Below are 21,540 nucleotides of genomic sequence, written 5' to 3'. Positions count from 1 at the left end.
GCCATTCGATCCCTAGATACGGTTATTGCACTAACAGCAAATAAGGCGCGTTGGATTACTCTAACGCGCCGAAACAAAATGTATGAAAATGGACCTTGAGGTATCGCCTTAAATTAATTGAACTTAAACATAAGAATGTGCCAAATGCTTAACTCATAGCTTTCTTGCAGTCATTTTTGGTTAGTTTACAAACTAATAAACCTTTGGAATGATGAGACGTCAATAAGTCTTCTACTTTTTTAAAAAGAAAACATTTAATCGTAAATCGAAAATTTGCAATAATTCAGAAAAATACTCATAACTTGAAAACTATGAAAAATCGTGGAACATATATGGGGGTGATTCGAATACCCCAGCGGGTGTTCTATGTCTGGACCTCCGCATGACACTATTTTCTGGGACACCCTGGATATTGTTTTCGCATGAGAAAAGACATGATTAGACTTACTATGCCATGGATTATAGCTGAGATCCCATGCTTAAAGTGGTTGACAATATGAAATGGACGAGTAATTACTTACTTAGTAAAATCATTCTTTGTAGAGCCTTCGTACGCCTTTGACGTCGTACGTAACAGCAAGGGCTACGTGCCTAATTGCCTTGTTTTCGCATCAAAGCTTGGCCAAAGCGATACCTACCCAGAAAGCGGGTACGAACTTCAATTATATTTTGTACTTACTAGATAGTGCTCGCGGTTTTGGGCGTTTGAAAAGCCATTCACGCTATTAGTCCCTAAATCACAGTAGCGATCCTTCTATCTGTACGTCGTAGCGGCATCTACTTAAATCTGATTAAAATTCAAATATTACCCAGCAACGTAAGTACCGAGATTAATGTAGCCTATGTGTTAATATAGGATAAGTCCTATATTAACACATAGGCGATTAGTATTGTCATCAATAAATAATCTTGATAAAATGTTTCATCTCAGCCTCAGGCATGAGTACATTATCTCCTTAAGCACCTAATGACACTTATACACATTTAACTAAAATCATTTTGCTATAAGTAGTGCATATCTAAATTTCAAGAAAACAACATTCATGAATGGACAAGAGAGGTTTGAGAAACTAGGTACAGCGCCATACAGAAACTGGCAATGTCCTTTGGTATTTATAATATTAGTAGGATAAGTTTAACGGAGAACTATTTATATAAGAACTAGTTGACACGACAGACGTCTCATCTTAACTATGTATGCACGCGCGCATTCTGTTGATCGCTGTCAGCTTTTCAAATCACTGACAGTTATGTAAAATTAATATTGTCGTTAAGTTTTCTTAAATTCCTCTAATTTTCCGCGCAATTTTTTGAATTTTTCTTTCATAAGAACTTTCTCCTGACAATAACACAAAAAAATATGTACTTGAATGCAACAAGTTCGGGATGATAATATCAAGGGCCGATTTAAAAAGTTCAGTAACAAGTTATACAGAATGCCCCAGAAAACAGTAAAAAAAATTATAATCTAATGGCAAATTTTAAGAATTTTCCACCTTGCTGTCTTTCAAGACTGATTTTAGCCAAAATAGCCCCCATGAGGGGCTATGTTTTTTTAATCAATATGTAAGTTGAGTTTGGAGAAATTTTTGACTTACCTTAGAACCACGAAGTCACCTGTTTAGATTTATAAAGTAGAAAATTTAAGTTCCAACATTTTCATTATTTTCATTCATGTAGCGAAGCTGATTATATTAAGCAAAAAAGGACAAGTACCTAATGAAAATTTAGTTGCAACAAAAAAATCAGGCAGAAGCCTTATACTTTTAAAAAAAAAATGTTCAAATAGAAAATTCTCAAACTTGAAAACTATGAAAACTCGCGGTACGTACATGGGGATGATTCGGATACCCCAAGGGCGCTCTATCTCTGGACTTCCGCTTGGCAATATTTTCTGGGACACCTGTGTACATAATACAGTCAGCCCAAAAATAGCTGAAAATTTAAAAATTATGAAATTTCTACACATAAAAGTATTTTTTAAGGTTGTTTGCTGGAGAAAATAAGGATTGTTAATAAGGAAACAAAAATAGAAATTCTGAATTTGTTCAACTACTTTTGTGGCTACTCATTTTGATACTTTTTATTTTGGAGCATACATTAGTTATATACATTTATATGACAAGTAACGTTTACTCAGACGTTGTGAAACAGACTATTTATTTTGGAGATATTGAAATCAAGGGCATTGTATTTTAGCAGATTTAATTAAAGGGAATTTATTGACAGGGTCACCATTTATATTTAATTTTACTTAATTGTTATTAAGAATTTTATTGTGTGGGTACTACTTTCATTAATTAGAATGATCCTAACTTATCAGGGAAAAAATCTTAAGTAAGTCCTTAAAAATACTATTAGAAATATTGTTAGTGGCTCGGCGTATAGATTGATATCCGGACTTATAATGTATTAGACCATTTCAGAACTTTAATTAAGTAACTAAATTGAATTTATTGCGGCTATTTACACGATCAATTTATAACTTCAGATATCAATTTCATATGTTTGTCCTTAGAAACACGACGCCCTCGCACCCCTACTCTGACTTTAGCACTAAATTAGGCCACACGAATCGGTGCATATGTTTGAATTTGCGAGTCTTTCGCCGCGGGCAATACTGACACCGCGCGATGTGGCGTCTTCGTCCCACTTTTTTATTTAACTCCCTTATGTTTCACCAGGACTGTTGATGATTTTAGCCGCAATAGGCGAGATAATACTGCTTCACCCCACGTCGATACTTTTGTGGTCCTTACCTAATTTAATCGTAGATATTATAAGTACTTAGGTATATAACATAGATATAAACAGATTACATTTCTGTACTTAATGTTTTATAGGAGTTTCAATGTCGGTGTAGCACGGGTTGGTATTCGGTTTTGTACCTAGCAAAAGAAATATGATTATAATTAATACGAAATTTACCTTTTTGTATGATATTTTATGATTGTAATTAAATATAAAATTATTATCTGTTCTCATTTTTTTATAAATTATTACCTGCTGGCATCCCATACACACCTGACCAAAGACGATCCTGACACAACAATCATACGTGTATGAACCATCATTGTTTACCAAAACAGGAGACTGTTTAATCCGTACTTACTTACAGTGTCCTGTCAATTTTCTTTAGCCGTACAAGTGAATTAAATTTGTCATCTCTTGGTGCTTAGCACCCGGGGCGGACTGCCCTCATCGACCCCTGTTCTTACGACGCGCCGCTAGTGAGAAGTTTTATTATTTTACGTGATTAAACACTTAGTTAAATAGCTATTAAATAAAAAAATAATAATAAAACTGTCAAAAAGTCACAAAAATGATTACGTCCAATATAAAATAATATTAAATAATCACATATTTTCTAAAACCTGTCAACTAGACTGATTGCTATTTCGCATAAGTCTATCGCTTAGAATGAGAAAATAAAATATGAATTTACAGTCTATTTACACCATATATATTAGATATAAGTAAGTACCTATAATATTTCATTAGTGTATGATGTCGAATTTCAATAAAGGCTCCGAGGTTTTAAATCATAACAAGAAACGTTTGGCGGGTAAGCTCGCCATATTTTGCCAATCAGTGGTTATATTTATTTCCTTTATTGTAAACATTCCGATTTTAGTATCCAAAGTCTCGACAAACTTCGCACGCTATCACATTATGAGGAGTTTATCTGTTTAACAGTTGTCTCTCTCTCTTCTCTGTAATGGTTCCCTCAATTCTGAGGATTGTGACTCCTGTCATTAGTTCGAGACTTGGGCAGCTGATCGCCAGGCATGATGACCATCATGCCTGGCGATCAGGCGACCATGATGACCATCCCAAGATGGATGGATGGAGGACCCTCCGCCAGATGCAGTGCCTCCGGGATAGTCTTGGCTAGTGTCTTGTTTATTTGGTCTGCGGCCACGTGGTCTGCTCTCCTCAAACTTTAACTGTTGTAACTTCCATGAAAATAGGGTTCATTGTAATAGCTATTGTAAAATATTCGTGTTAAGAAATTTCGCATAAAAAATTAGATACCAATAAATAAAAGAACAATATTCTTTTACGATCAGTATCACGATTTTTTGGCAACGTGGTGCCATTAAAATGCAAGTAGAAAAGTGATTAAATTTCAAAATTACATTTTCTTCTTGTAAAGCACAAACAACGCTATAAACGTCATTCATAAGAGCTAAAATGATTTCCGTTTCCGTATATCGAGTTGCCATCTTAGTAGCTATTCATTTCTCTTCGTAATTCTTACTATCCGATTATCCCGACGGGCTTCGGCGCATTGTACTTATCACAATGACTCGGAAACACCGAGGGGAAGTAACTAACCAACGTCATTGTTGCGTTTCATGTGGTCGGATACCTTGCTGGAGGTATCATTCAGGTAGGCAACAATGTAATGTGTAAGTAGGTATTTATTATTATCTATTATGTGACCATACTCAAACCTTTTTTTCCTTCTTTTATGAGTTCTTAATGTTATCTGTAACTGATGCGTTTACAATTATATATATGGTATCGTAGGGGTGGTGTATTCTTTCCGTTGGGGAATAAGTACACTATGATACTTATTTGACTTTCCTCTCCGTACCTCGAGTGTACAAAATGATAAACGCGCGTGCCACGTACTTATACTGCGAGTAATAATAATGATTGATATTAAATAAATTCCTAAAGTGAGAATAGAATACGAGCACTCATCAATATTATGTAAAAGAAGAGCTGACGATGCTAAATAGTGATATACTAGAGATTCGTTGGCGGGTACTTATACGATTTTGAAAGAAAAAATGACACATTTTTGAAGTACCTATCGCCTATAAACCTATATGCCTCTTTAATTGTGATGGGAGAATCCACAGGAGAATTTTTTCTTACTTGACTGTACATCCAAATGTACAGTCAAGTAAGAAAAAATACTCGAGCGCATCAGATATTGACAGTGTATATGTCTGATACCGAAGGAATGTTAGTCTCACCGCTTGTATGCTGGGAGTGGCCAAACAGAAGGGTAGAAAATTAAGAAGAAACTTTATTGGAACGCACCAGACTTTGAAATAAGGGTCATAAACCTGAAAGAAGCTTCAATTCAAAAGTCTGACGTTTCGGACGCGACGCAGGCTCGTGGCGGCATTCTAAAAATGTAAAAAAATCCACATAATATAAATATATGGAAACAAAAACTAACAAGCCTGATGGAACAAATGTGGGATGTTGTCATGACGATAGTAAGCTAAAGGTAAATGATTCCTATGAAGTCCTCTTAGAAGTAAATGATGAAATCTCTTCCTGTTTGGTCAGAAATACACTAAGTAAGTATATTATTTGAATGAATGTATCTCCATTGGGAGAAACCCCCGATTTGGCAACTTGCCGCGAATATAGCGTGGGAGGTAGAGAATGATAGAGAAAGAATGAAAGTGAAAGGGAGGCGCGCAGTGGGGAGTACCTACATGTTTCACTGGAGCTGCACGCACTAAACATTATTAACTTTTATAGCTACCCCCTTATGATAATTTGCCACGCTTGAGTAAAATGTTTGGTCATGATATGATTTCAATAGAAAAGTTTTGTCCGGGAAAATTTACCATACCAATTCTTGCAGACTACTTTTGATTTAATTACAGAGCACTAACCTCGTTTACAATAGGCAAACCGAAAAAATAAATACATGTGCAGTCATTAGCTCTAAATCAATATTCATATCGAAGTATGCGTCGCAACGCACTAGTGGCTTCTTCAACAAGGACAATATTAAGATTAAGGGACTAAGCCAACTGCCGGGCAACCACTGGTGGTTCAGAACTAAATAATTTTATTTACTAAAATATTCATCAAAATGGCTAAATGTGAAGAAGGATGACCCCACCACCATGTGGGAAGATTAGTCAGGAAGAGAGAGATTCATTAAAACGACACTCCTTATATTTTATTATTTCCTAAAGTATTAAAAATTAAATCAAGACGGCCAAGAGGAGTCTAGCACATTGATTTTTTTTCGTAAGGTCACGATGCATTCACTTTTGAGAACAACTGTGTATCTAAATAATGTATTAATTTAAAAATGCATGTTTTTATAATTAAAGCTATACGCGACTTAATAGTTTTATTAACTGTTAAATTGTCTAGATACTCTGGTGACAGCGAATCAAATTATAACATGGACGAATTTATTTTTGCGTAATAAGTAATTGTCAGACGCAACCACTTGTTCGATCCCTGGCGCCGCTTTTACATTTCGTTTCAGCATACGCCAATGCGAATCTAGGCTAATTAATACGAGTTAAGTGCAACCGCCTAGACGTTCGACTGTCAGCGACTGCAAGTAACTTCACAAGCTACTCAAGACTACCTAGGTATTACAAAGGAATACGGATCCAAGTGTAATGATTATATAAACAGAAATAAATATATACAGCGAAACAAAGCTACCTATGTGTAGTTTCTTTCCTTATCCGTCAGAATAAAATTAGGTGCACTTGTAGTACTTAAGTAAACTCGAAATTACGCATCAACTGCTGCCAGATTTTATTATACAAGATTGTCACTACTTTAACAAAACTTAAAAAAAAGTAGATTGTTCATAAACGTGCTATAGGAAAATTAGGAAAATAAAATTGTAGGTAGGTGGAATGCGTGAGAATCTACTGACTACATTCTGATTAGCTTAGGTACCATTATAAATATCTAATAGGTTTATTAAGGTATTTTCAATAAGACGATTGCCAGAAAATATATGTCTATAGATACTATTTTGTTTAATTAAAAAAATATCCTGGTTGTATAAGACTGAGTTTGGGAGGTTATTGGTGAGGTAAAGGCCGGGTTGGCGCGATTGAATAACAGAATAGCGCTTGCGCGAATCCTCAATCGATCGAGGCACGTGGGCGCGCCTCTGAGAAGGGTTAAACCCGGGCGCCACGTGCCCCAGGCTCAGCTTAAATACATCTATAAATAATTTTGTAGGTATATCAGCCACGCGCTCTCCACCCTTGCTAGTTACGTTAAGTGTAAACTCTCTTCTCCCGCCATTTTTGCTGTTCTTAAATGGAACAAAATTATTTAAGCACCCGTTTAGCTTATACGTAGCCAGAGACTCAAACTTGAGAATTTAATGTTCATTAGGCTGAAACAATCGCAACATCAGATATGAATACTGGTCCCCACTATATTAAGTTTAGTTTTATCATACATTATCGTTGGTTTATTGTTTCAACTCATGCCGGTCTATTGAGTTCGTTAAGAACATTATTGTTTAAGTACTGATTCTTGTTTCGGCGATCTCACAACTGGATAAGATTTTTCAAGACTCGTCAACCCCTCTGTTGCTTATCGAATGCCGACATGAGGAATATTAATAACCAATCCCAACTATTTTGTTAAGATGGCCTTGACAAGGGATCCATATTGTATTGTACATACCTAATTTAAAATAGGTAAGTAACTTATACCTACCTACCTAATATTTTATCGTCACCACACATCAAAATAGTGCGAAGTGAATTCTCAGTTTTTTGTCCTACTAAATATGTATGTATCTCCGAATTAAGTAGGTATCGGTAAGCTATATTTTGATGGATTTATATTTTTGAAATGTAACCAATTAGATACTTTGAGTACGGCCAAAGTATATTTTATTCGTCGAAAATAATTATTTATGATAATAATAAGTACTTATAATATTGGTATTATATTAGGTAAGTACTTACTTACAAGTACATTTAGGACTGAAATTGTAACTTTGTTTGCTACATTTATTTAAAATACAATTTCTTAGGTGTTAGTAGTAAGTAGTTAAAAGGTAGCACATTTGAGAACCTTAAAATGGTCCATGAAATGTTTAGTGGTAAATGAAAATAGACATATTATAAACAATATATTATTCATCAGTCATCATGAGCCGGAGCATAAAGGTTGCCTAGTCGAAATTTTTTAGTCACTTCACCCTTTAGGACTTCTATAACAAGAGGTTTAGACTGGAACTCGAACAGGCCGCGACCATGCGTTGCCGCTTATGACTTAAGTTCATGTAGGTAAAGTCCAAATATGCATAACTATCGGCTGAGTAACTTATGTTACAGACTCTAATATGTTACTTGTTTATTGTAAAGCCGTGATCTCAAAACAAAGGGACCATAAAGCAAAGCAATCCTTGTCAATCGTTAACATAATTATAATGCACGCTAGTATTGTCGCTTTAAAGATAAAGCCCAATTCAGATCTTTTTCATGCTTACTTGCATTGCAACATGTTTATGACCAAATAATGGGGCGGGCCACAGGTTGGCTTTATGAAGAGCGAAACGGTTAGTTCAACTTCAATTAGAGCGGAGTGAAAGCGAAGCTTTGCGATATATTTTTTATACATTACATAGTTAATTCTTTAACTTTATTAAGATTCGTGAAAGTTTGTTTTAAGCAAATAATATTCGTACAATATTAAAAAAGATATTATAATATGGCAATCTTGCAATATGGCGTTCCAACGTGCTATTTCAGACTCTAGAGTAGTACCTAAGTAGGTGACGACTGATAGGTAAGTCTATAGGTGCGGTGCATCAGTGGCGACCGTCTATTTGTTTCATATAAACTCTATTTGGACAATTTCGAGTGAATATTAGCAAAACTGACACAAAATGTTACCCGATCGGGAATGTAGAGGGATATGGGGAAGTAAAGGACGGAGAGAAGTTACAACGGATTTTGCGGAACAATTTGACACAACAATCAACACGGACGGCAGCAGAGATGCGGGCGCGCAGGGAGATCAATCCATGCGAATTGCCACAACATACACGATTGTAAAGTAAACGACGTAAGAGCGCCTTTATTTGCCTGCGCTAAGAGCTGCGCGGCTGCCGCGGCCGCAGTAGGATTAATTTAAAGTTGCTCTAAAACCAACCGAATATCCAACATTAATAAAATCCTGCATGGAAAATATCAATTAGGGGGCTGTATTTTTTGTGCTTTTGCGTCTGGAATTTAAAGAAACAAGCCAGCGAGTTAATCATGTTTATCTGATAAAACTCCATTAAATCTCGAAAAACTTTATACCAATTACCAGCAGGCAGCAACAGGTCAATAAGTTTCTGTACTACGGTGAGTATATGTTGCGTAATTTGTCTACGTTCCAATGAATCAATAAGAATTGCGATAGAGTTCCATTTAGTTCGAAACACGAAACGGCTAATTGTCACATAACATATCTATTATTGTATGTTTACAGCATTATGATACATGTATGTCAAGTTGTAATTTTATAATTCAATATTCGTATTTATCTTATTATAATGAAACACGATTGAAATGCACATTAAATGACATATTATGATCTTGTGAACTGTAGTAGAACATTCGCCCATGTTTAATATTATATTTACTTCGCAAATCATCTTTTTGATGGCTCACAGGGATTGTACAGCATTGTGACAGCGAATTCCGTAAAGTACTGTCATTTACAGTTCTGCGATAAAAGGAATTAAAAATAATATGCTAATAACTAATTATTATAATTACTTACCTCCAGCCACTGGAAGGCGATTCGTTGCTACTCTCTTTTAGCTGCGTAGTGCTAGCGCTCTGAAGATTCGGAACACTTACTCTGCAAACAAAGTAACAAAGCTTATATTTATGTGATGCGACATTATATTTTTTAACCGACTTCAAAAAAAGGAGGAGGTTATCAATTCGACGTGATTTTTTTTTTGTATATTTGTTACCTCAGAACTTGCTTATTTATGAACCGGTTTGGAAAATTCTTTTTTTATTCGAAAGAATATACCTCCAGATTGGTCTCATATTTTTTTTTCAAAATCGCTTCAGGAGTTTGGTTTTGAAACTAAAAAAATTAGAATAATTATGTCGTCCAAATGAACAAAATCGCGAACTTTGCTTTCTTATGTCATTTTTAGTTATGTTTTCGCATTGGATTTGGTTGAGTGTACTTCTAACATACTTATACATATAGCATAACACGTTTTCCCCGTGTCAGGGGTAGGCAGAGGCGTCAATTTTCATTGTGTTTTGGCAATTAGGCACCGAGTCCAAAATTGGTATCCAGTATATAAGTACCTGTTATGTGAAATTATTTTTTGGTTTTGAGTGGTTTTTGAAGGCGGTTTATATTTTTGTTAAAAATATTTTTATTATTATAAAAAGGTTTTAATTCAATAGCTGGCATACAAAGGCAACTTAAGTATAGTATAAAAAATCAATAAAACAGGGAATTACTCTGTCAGGCATTTTATGCACAGGTCCAGCAGACGCTACTCCGATAAGGCGGTCAACCATCCGAACACGCTCATTACGCTTAATTGGAAATACACTCCTTTCGACCGCGCGAAATGGCCGCGTTCCGTTCTTAAAGACCTAGAGGATGATATAACTCTGGTAATCTGCCTCAAGCACGAGTAGCTCAAAAAGCTAATACACTCTACACGCCCGCAGCTCCGTCCTCGCCGCAGAGGACCACGCCGCGTCCCCCGTCCCCTCGACCCTTTTGATATTTCCGGTCCGCGTGCCAACGTAAACTAGGTAGACTGATAGGTCGCTTGCGCACCTCTCACGATTCCCATAATCGTTGATGTCTCATCCTCTCTCAGTGGCCTTCCTGAACCGAGGTCGTGGCTCTTTAGAGGGTCGCCCTCAGCATGGCCACTTAAAAGCTCACAGTGCCTAAAGCACTCACCCGCGAGACCGGTGTGTTTGTATAAGCCGGCTCTGCCAGGCTAATAACAAAAAAAAATGCCTGACCCGTCGTTGGCAGTCACTGTAACAGTGTTAATCATTGATTTTAATATACACTGACGGTAGATACTTATATAACATTATAAGGTCAGTAGGGGAAAGTGCGCCATAAAATTTTTATAGCTGGAGTCAATGCAAAATAATTTCTTTTTATGCTGACTTAAGAATGTAATTTTATTAATTTAAGAATATTTGGTATTTTGTGATAACGACCTATAGTCATTCAAGGCAATCAGACAATAAATTAATATTATTTTACTCAAAATAAAAAAAAATGGTAGTAGGCGCACTTGCCTCCGGAAATGGGGCAAGTGCACCTGTGTAAAAAAAAAACGCCAATATGAAACATTATAAAGAAAACAGTCACTTTAGTCCATAGAGAAATAAGTTTTACGCGCATTGCTCTTAGATAAATTTTAATCACTCAATATTATAACAAACTATGGCAGTTAAATCAAATTCGGGGCAAGTGCGCCATATATTTGTACATCAGGGCTTGAAAACATTTTACACATTTTTTTGCTATATTTAAAAAAATTAAAAAAAACGGGAGCCATAATATGAAATCCATTTTATTTCTAAAAATTAAAAAAATAAACATATAAAAATGTAGGAATTAACAATTTTAATGCGTTATAACTCAATTACTTAGAATATGACCTTATGACATTTGATGTTTTAGCTGCATTATAATCAGATAACGTGCCTGATCGAACAGTTGCAACCCCTTCACGTAAAGTTTCTCTAGACCAAAATATTTCAGTTTTTCTTTTGTAAAAACGAATGATCTAAAACAAACAAATATACGACGAATTAACTAATACGCCCTTTTATTTAAGTCGGCTTAAAACAAAATACCTTGAGTACTTATATTAGGCTAAGTATAACATTTTAATAATAATAATTCATATTAGTAAAACATATTCTCAAAAAAGGTTGGTGATATATGGTTCAGGGGCAAGTGCGCCATACGACTAGTAACTGTGGCGCACTTGCCCTACTCGACAATTTTGAGGTACATTTTTTCGCATTGCTAAAAAATCCTTTATTTTAGTATATATAAATAAAATTCAGGTAGGAAGTTAAAATAAAAGGTTTAAACTATGTACTCACTTTACTAGTTTACAGAAATATGTTACATATCTTGAAATATTTGATGTTATCTTTCACGGGGTCATCTCTGTTTACAGGTCTAAATGACACTTAAAACAAAATGGCGAATAAATCGTATTAAAATGAACAGAGCCATTTGTGTTGTTTAATGGAACTGTATTTCAGTTAGTAGCATTGATATAAGATTGCGGTAATTGTATAACATCAATAGTTTTCGATTTTTTTAGGGCAGGTGCACTTACCCCGTCGGCGCACTTGCCCCACCTGACCTTACCTCCTGTATATTTTAAAGACAGCTATCCCACTACCGGTGCTCTTAATAACCAATTGCTATGAATAAAGTAGGTGGGTATCTACTTGTATCTAGATTTTATATTTAGGTAAATTTTGTCTTGACTGATAAAATGCCCTGAGGTGAATTATATTACCCCGTAAATATACCTATACCAGCTAGGTATAATACGCTTACATTGAGTTTCCTATATTAAATTTACCGTGACAGGCTAGAAAATATTTAATATTGGATTCGCGGCGAATGAATAGACGAGGTAGTGGGTACGTAGAGTCGTATTACTAGCGCCATCTCTTGTAATACCATATATTGCCTGTACTTACAATCCTAATTTTATTTAAAACTTTTATTCTCAAACATCTTCGTGATATGTTTTTAACTTATCACAATTCTCAAGTTACAACATAAACCACAGTTTGAATTTAGGTTGATCAAGTAGATTGCTTATTGCAAAAAGATAAAGTAAATATTACTGTAAAAGATTACATACTACAATATTAAATTAATAGTAACTTACTCAATGAATTCTGAATGTAATAAACATTTTTTAGTTTATATTCTAAATGAACAGTAAGTCGTATCAGTCAGTCAGTCAGTCGGTAGGTAAGTATCAGTTAAATGACGACTGCCCAACTCCCTTTAAACTTTTGGGTTTGAAATATACTTGTGTCCTGCTGCGAGGCTGACGCATTCATTTAAAACTATCTGTCACTTTTTTGCGAGTATTTTGTTGCCATTCATAATTCCAATACAGGTTGGACGAATTAAAGTTGGATACATTAGATAGGGGACGAAAACACAAACAATGTAAAATAGTAAATTCACAATTGGTCATCTCGTCGAGCCATTTGTCATTCAGACTCACTAACAGATTTAACCGAAGGCAATTTTTTTTCACAGTACTTGCGACTACGAATAATGTGTCAAGATAATTTTCAATTTTCCGTGATGTCGTATGTGTAATTGTTAACTATAACAATTACACATAGTAGTGATCACTACTATGAAATATCGTAAATTAGAGAATCATGTAATTTGAATATTGTTTATATGTTAAATAAAGCTGCTCTTAAGAAATAACATTTTTAACGCCATATTGCAGACAGATATCGATAGTACAACTGTAAAATAATATGGCATTTCTTAATGACGTAATATGATATTACAACAATAAAATTGGACCGTAATTACTTAAATAACAGACGTTCACGTTCTTCCCGTAAAAGCTTTGTTCCGAGACCACCTGTGCCATGGTAAAGGATTTGTAAGGATTACCATAATATAGGACCGTTTTTTGAGAACTATTTCTCCGCTCAAATGTGATTGATCTAGACCAGATATGCTAAACCATTTTTTACGCGGACCACAAACACGTCACTGTCATGGTGCCTCGAGCCACAATATTATTTTAATGATCTACGTCAGTGTCTAAAAAGTAATAAAAATGTAGTTTTATAAATTTTAATAAAAGTGTTCACAATTAAATATGTTTATTCTAATAGGGTTAATACGTATATTAGTGATCTTGGGATTTTTTCAATTAAGGCGATACCTCAAGGTCCATTTTCAAATTTAATATGACGAAATTTTAAAGGCCGAAATATCCATGATTATTAATTATTTTTACGTTTTTCTTTCAACTGCGAGAACTAATCACTAACTAGACGTGAATTTAAATTCTTTACTTGCCAATACTTGTTTAGTTACCCAGATTAAAGGTGAAACAAAATGTATGAAAATGGACCTTGAGGTATCGCCTTAAGTACGTAAATCTTTGGAAGTTACGTTAGAGAATTAATGCCCTCCCTCAACGAAATCTCTAATATACCTTCTGAGACTGCCTTGACAACCATTGCTTTTTATTATTGACCACAATTTGGTCACATATTACATACGACTAACATTTTTAATTAGTTTGTACTTTACTCTAATTTTATGTTGATTGAAAAATAACCTCTAATAAAAATAGGTTTTTAACATTACAAAACTAATTTTTTCACACAATTTAGAATATCTATCTACTGACAACCATAGTACGGTGAAAGACTGGGAGACTATCTGTACGTAGCGTTACGAAAACAAAACAACGGTACAAACGAACGTGTGCTTACATTTTCTTATTTGCAAACGACGGTTCAACGATCAGAGGGAGGCCGCAATACGGGTAACCTGCAACAAAAATATTTCATTATTTAATAATTTACCACAGTTTTAGTGTAGCTGCTACTACGACAGATTGCAAACGGGGCTTAAAGTAGATAGTAAAAGTTTAACTTTTGTTGAGCATGGTGCAAGGTCAAAGGTTTGTTGCACCACATTTAAAGTCAATTGTAGAATTCTCTTAAATGGGTTTCTTTAAAGAAGTTTATCATCATTCGTCATATATAAAAGTACTTATATTAGCTGTACATGTATATATATGTATAAAATATAAATCAATGGCCAAATGTAGATATAATGGAGCCAACGACGGCCTTAGCCAAATTGATAAAGGTAGAGCTAGTTAGTTTTAAACGAGCGATTCTGGAGCCCTGTTTTCGGTGACGATTTTAGTTTTACCATAAACTTCCAATAAATATTCTTTAAACATAAGGATTTTAAAAATCCGTATTTTTGGACGCGATATAATATAATAACATTTAACTTAATCTATACTATTATATAAAGCTGAAGAGTTTGTTTGTTTGTTTGAACGCGCTAATCTCAGGAACTACTGGCCCAAACTGAAAAAATCTTTTTGCGTTGGATAGCCCTTTGTTTGTGGAGTGCTATAGGCTATATATCATCACGATATACCCAATAGGAGCGGAGCAGTAATGGCTAATCTCAGGAACTACCGGTGTGAACTGAAAATATATTTTTGTGTTGGATAGCCCTTTGATCCCGGAGTGCTATAGGCTATATATCATCACGCTATGACCAATAGGAGCGGAGCAGTAATGAAACATGTTGCAAAAACGGAGAAAAATTATTAGTTTCTGTGTAAACGGTTAAAGTTATGCAACAATGATGTATGACGGGATTGTTCCTCTTAAAAAGTTCTAAAAAATATATTATAAAACAAAGTCCCCGCTGCATCTGCCTGCCTGAACGTGTTAAACTGAAAAACTACCCAACGTATTAAGATGAAATTTGGTATGGAGACAGTTTGAGACCCTGGGAAGAACATAGGCTCCCGGGAAACTACTACTTTTATAACGGAAAACTTTAGCTTGAAAAACTTTATAACGCGGGCGGAGCCGCGGGTAAAAGCTAGTTAATTAATATTAACCATAGGCACCTTCGTTCGAGACCGTTACGGATTAGGTTTCTTACAAATTTTGTGGTACCGGTTATATCAACGCCAACCAATTCCTCAGATCGGAGATGCAATACTATAATTTAATTGATCAAAATGCTAACATTTATTATAAATTCGAAGAAATCTTCTATGAAACAGTAATAAGCGTCATGAAATAAAGTATAACTAGTTATAAATAATTGAACGAACTCGATTTTACCCTATAATACGATTCATTCGCTATATCCGTCCGTAGCAAAAATATGAACAAAATTACGGCATTTCGCCACGAAAGCGGGAAACATCCTCAAAATGCAAACACTGAGTCGAACACTCATCAGTCCACATGAATGCGCGTTTTCAAAAATCTAATTTATTTTTCGTTCGACAACGTATTACTATTTCACATTTTGGCGCGCCTTTCTGTCTAGTGCCTAGAGCGAACCTTACACTCGCTCTATCCTTGGGCCAGCGCTGTGGAGCATCACTTGCGAACAGCTCGATCGTTTTGCTGATTTATTTTTGTTGTATTTGAATGTCAGAACATGAGTTTTTGGAAGTAAAAAATCTCAATGGTATTTTTAACTCTCAATGGTTTTACTTCTACACTGAAACCTCCAGTCTGAACGATGATATCAATTAAGTTTTATGAATGAATGATTGGTTCCATATTAAAAGACAGGATATTATCACCCGATACATGGCGTTGTTAACAAAGATCTAATAATATGAGAGGTCTAGTCTTGATGTCTAAAATGAGGTAGATACGTGGAAGGCGGTCTATGGCAGGCGAACATCCGCCAGGTTCCACTAGTATACATACAATCACTTGTCTTAATACATCATCTATTATTGGACTGCCTTTGTTCGCTCGTAATATTATGAAATACGTTCTATGTGTATCGATATAAAAACGAAGTCATCACAACCATGTAAAGAATTTTGATTGGTCTAATCCATCTGCAATAATAATAGAGTTGTAAACACAAATTCAGGATCTGGTCATTGAATTGGCACATCGTCTTATTGGGGCGTAAATCGTTTTACTGTCATATTATTACTTTTTTTGTATCTATCATAGATACAGGTGGCCAAATATGCAAGTGTGTCGGTGTCACCAGATTATAATTAAAAATCCAAAACTTTATGATAGCCATACTTAATAACTGAAAAATAATGTATGCGCGTTTTGCCTTGAAGAAAAGAAAAAGGCAAGAATTAGTGAAGGGATGGGGATACTTGGTCTTTCAGAAAACTAATTCAATATACGAAATACAAAAGCAAGTTGTCATTTCACGTTAGTTATACAATAATCTATAGAGTGATAGTTCAATACGTGGTCTTAGAGTACAGACAAAATGTTTCTAATGCGGGGCGCTAGGATAAATAATAGTATAGTTCTAGTCATATCTAGCTCACGACGTGGTGCGAAATTTCTAAATTAGTCTGAGTAGACCTTTAACCTAACTGTAGCCTTTGTATAATACCTATATTCTCTAGCACTTATGTTAGAAATATAGAAATTACCTATTTATAACAAGATTAACTAATGGTTCTCAGCTCTGACGATAAAAGCTCATGAAAGTAGTTTGTCATATATCCGGTTGGTTCCTATCGAAACTAAAGCAAAACATTTACTCAATTTACCGTCGATGTCGGAACAGAAGTTTTAAATTTTAGTTAGAAACTGGTTACATAGGTGTCCTAAATGTAATATTTACCCAAGGCATACCTACGTTCACAGTGGAGCATAGGTTCCCTTATTCAATATTGTACAAAACATATGAACACATACCATAGTTAAAATTGTTTAAACATGAACCATAGTAGGCAACAGTAGCGAAAGGTGAAAATTTCCGAAAGGGAACCCGACACAACATAGTATAGGTACTAATATGCGTAAATGAAATTCGTTGTAATAATTAGATTTTACATATACTCTATATAAAGGGAAGCGGCAGGAATCGGGGTATATGGACCCTTCGCCACTATAAAACATATTCACTTTATCAAGGTAATAAATGTTAGAACACGCATGATCATTTTTCTTATATAGAAATTTAATAAGGTGCATAATAATTCTATGTAATAAATACCGTGTAGTTTATCAATGGCACGGTCTGCTGCCGACTGATCCGGAAAGTCTACAAAAGCGTAACCACCTCGCTTCACAGAAATATCCGCAACCGTTAAATTCTGTTCTGCAAATAGCTGCCTGACGGTTGCTTCATCGGCTTCAAACGGCAAATTTCCAATGTAAAGTTTATTCATTGCAGAAACAGTTTTCAGTTGCTCACTCATTCTGGCGTCTTGAATATCCCAGATCTAACCTAAACCGATGTCCTTTTTTGCACAATACTAATCAGATCAGACCAGACTTCCGAATATCTTTTGTCCTAGGGTGTCACTGAGGATTGTTTAAACTTCGAATACGATATTTTTTTTTGCTTGCGTAGGCCATGCTTTATTAATTCACATGAAAAGAGGGTTTATGTGATCTGTATGATTTCTGTGACCGGCTTTAAGCGTAACGTCTATTGTGACGGGACGGGGTGGAGCGGGTCGCAATGATGCGGCGTGCGCCGACACGCTCGCTCCGTCAATCCGCCCTGCTGTGATGCATCTCTAATGACGCACTTATATACAAAACATAAAATAATACTCATTTATTAGGAGCCGAATATTGCGTTGCAAGTTGTGTTCCGTCGTGACCTGCCCCCGCCCCAGCTGGTAGGTAGTTATTTTATTTCTGGCGATAAAAGAACTGGTGATGTATCCTTAGAGGATCATGGCTAAAAAGAGTTTTTAACCAACTTCAAAAAAGGTGTACGGTCTCAATTCGACGTGTTCTTTTATTTCATGTCTATCTTACAATTAAATATAAAGATATTTTATCATTTGATATCTTAATAAATAACATCGCTTTGGCTACCGGCTATTTCTCTTTATTTTGCGAATAATTGAACTCTTAAGTATAAGAAAAATAAATCTGACTGATATCTATACTATTATACCTAGTCTTGCCATAAATATTGTAATAAAGAAAAAAGAAAATTGTTAACTGCAAATAACATTTATTACTTTTACAGTGTGTCAGTTTAATACATAAATATAAAACAATTAAAAAATATAAAAAGCTTATTCGAAGTGGTCTCCATTGGCTGCAATACAGTCCTTTAAACGATGAGGCCAGTTATCAATAGAAGCACGCACTCTTTCCATGGGAAAATTCTTCACTGCCAATCGTATAGATTGTTTTAGGGACTCAAATTATCATGGCGTTTAGAGCAAGCTGTACTCTCTAAAACTGACCACAAATCATAATCCAGCGGATTAAGATCGGGACTAGACGACGGCCAGTCTTCAGCTCTGATGAAGTCCGAAACGTTCGATTCCAACCAAGACTGCGTGGACCGAGCTTTATGACCCGGCGCCGAGTCTTGCTGGAAGGACCATACTTGGTTATTGAACATGGTGATGTTAAGGGGCTTAACTACCTTCTCAAGAATGGTATCTTGATACACTTGTGCCGATGTTTTGATACCTTTTCACAAAAATATGGCTCAGTCACTCCTTCATAGCTAACACCCCACCAAACCATCACTGAAGTCGGATAATGTCCACGTTGCACTCTGTCGACTAATTGGGAAGCTTCCTTAGAGCTTTGAGCATAAATACGGTCATTTTGTTTGTTAAAATGTTGCTCAATTGTAAAATTTTCTCATCCGTAAACAAAATTTTTCTGTGACCTCCCTTTGCGTACCGCTTCAGTAGTTGTTTCGATTTTACCACCCTATTCTTCTTTAAATTATCAGTTAAGAAATGGCCAGTGCGTCTCTTATAGGCTGCAAGTCCTAAGTCATCTTTTAAAATACGCGACATGGTTCTAGGTGCTATCTTCATTTCCCGAGATAAAATCTTTTGCTTTCGGACAGGATTTCTTCGAATTCTTTCCCTTACTGCTTTGACCACCTTTTTCGTACGAACACTACGTGGACGGCCAGATCTTTTCTGTCACAAACAGAGGAGGTCTCATTGTACCTATTAATAGCCCGGTACACAAACATTTTACTAATACCAAGTGTATGGAGAGTTTTAAAAATTGCATTTGGCTCCATACCTACTTTGTGTAATGCTATCACAGCGATTCGGTTCTCTTTATCACCCCACACCATTTTAATATCGCAAAATATTTTACAATGTATTGGCGCCAAAATGAGAAAACACAATGAACAATCGTATAAAAATGACAGATTCGAAATTCAAATGTAATATTTTTTTATAATTAAGTGTAACAGTATTTATGGCCAGACTAAGTATAAAGCTGAAGAGTTTGTTTGTTTGTTTGTTTGTTTGAACGCGCTAATCTCAGGAACTACCGGTTCAAACTGAATTTTTTTTTTTGTGTTGGCTAGCCCTTTGGTCGTGGAGTGCTATAGGCTATATATCATCACGCTATACCCAATAGGAGCGGAGCAGTAATGTCTTATCTCAAGAACTACCGGTTCGAACTGAAAAAATATTTTTGTGTTGGATAGCCTTTTGTTTGTGGAGTGCTATAAGCTATATATCATCACGCTATGACCAATTGGAGCGGAGCAGTAATGACTAATCTCAGGAACTATCGGTTCGAACTGAAAAAATCTTTTTGCGTTGGATAGCCCTTTGTTCTTGGAGTGCTATAGGCTATATATCATCACGCTATGACCAATAGGAGCGGAGCAGAAATGGCTGATTGAAGGAACTACTGGTTCGAACTGATAAATTCTTTTTGTGTTGAATAGCCCTTTGTTCGTGGAGTGCTATAGGTTATATATCATCACGCTTTGACCAATAGGAGCGGAGCAGTAATGAAACATTTTGCGGACGGGGAAAATTTATTACTTTTGAGAGCTTCCGTTGCGTGCGCTGGGTAAACAGTTAAACTTATGGAACAATGATGTATGACGGGATTGTTCCTGTTAAAAAGTTCTACAAAAATATATTATAAAACAAAGTTGCATCTGTCTGCCTGAACGTGTTAAACTCAAAAACTACCCAACGTATTAGGATGAAATTTGGTATGGAGACAGTTTGAGACCCTGGGAAGATCATAGGCTCCCGGGAAAATATATAGCATGACTTTTATAAAGGAAAACTTTAGCCCGAAAAACTTTATAACGCGGGCGGAGTCGCGGGAAAAAGCTAGTTTTCTATAAAAGTGTAGAACTTTAACGCCATAATTCAGGTTGAAAAGAAATAAAATGAGTGGTAATTGCCAGCAGATAGCTTACAGTTGAGACTCCGTCGGTGCACTGGAATTTCTTAGCCTCCCCACATTTGAAGACTGACGGCTATACAATACCTAGCAATGCTATAATAGCAGGTCGCCTGTCACAAACTAGGCGCCTCTTGCCTATCTACCCGAACACATGCATTCCTAATTTGCTGAGGGAGAATACTTATTGCATGCATTATTATTTTTTATTGCTTTGAATGACGAGACGAGCTTGCCATTCGCCTGATAGTAATCAGATTAATTTCTTTATTAAGTGGAAGTCTAGTGAAAATTTTAATCTAATTGTTCCAAAATATATTAGTTATATTATAATAAAAACAAAACCCTGGTCCGCTTGGTCACGCCATGAAAGAAAATTGCTCAAAAAATTTGAAAAATTCGGAAAACTTAACGGCTATTTTAACTTCCTGCATTTAATAAATGTGAATTTTGCAAACAGTTGTATTTTTGGATAAATAAGTATAAATTTAATATAAAAAGAAATAAAAATATGCCTTAGTAATGGCACCTGGCTTGCGGTGAAGAAATTAATGAACAACGTCATTCAAGCCACAATTTTGAAAGGGAAGTAAGTATAAAGGCGAAGACGTTTTGATTCCACGAATCCCTGTAATTCCGAACGTCATGCTATTCAACTTTAAATGGTTAGGATTTCCAGTATGGCTTGCGTTTATATGTCGATAAATAAATCGTAAGCGCAGTTGATAAGTGTTTGTGGCATCAAAATTGCATGTCGTAAGTTCCCATGCGGAAAACCATCGACATTACTTATTTACGCACCAGAAAACATAACTACCTGTGTTGTGTGTCAAATACCATTATA

General features: G+C 35.5%; 1 protein-coding gene across 1 annotated transcript in view; it reads right to left on the bottom strand.

The window, feature by feature from the left end:
- The window catches only part of LOC115441152 (insulin-like growth factor 2 mRNA-binding protein 1), a 92,346-nt gene extending 74,495 nt beyond the window's left edge, over positions 1 to 17,851 (bottom strand). The window contains exons 1-3 of the mRNA XM_030165794.2: positions 17,536 to 17,851; positions 14,271 to 14,328; positions 9,529 to 9,609 (exon numbers count right to left, since the gene is read on the bottom strand). Coding sequence (XP_030021654.1) covers positions 9,529 to 9,609; positions 14,271 to 14,328; positions 17,536 to 17,740 — 344 coding nt within the window. The 5' untranslated portion in view covers positions 17,741 to 17,851. The remainder of the gene's footprint in view (positions 1 to 9,528; positions 9,610 to 14,270; positions 14,329 to 17,535) is intronic.
- Between the last annotated feature and the right edge of the window lie 3,689 nt (positions 17,852 to 21,540).

The sequence above is a fragment of the Manduca sexta genome, chromosome 27 (assembly GCF_014839805.1).
Source record: "Manduca sexta isolate Smith_Timp_Sample1 chromosome 27, JHU_Msex_v1.0, whole genome shotgun sequence".
Classification (NCBI taxonomy): domain Eukaryota; kingdom Metazoa; phylum Arthropoda; class Insecta; order Lepidoptera; family Sphingidae; genus Manduca; species Manduca sexta.
Note: the sequence above shows the minus strand (reverse complement) of the source record. Positions and strands in the feature narration are given on the sequence as shown.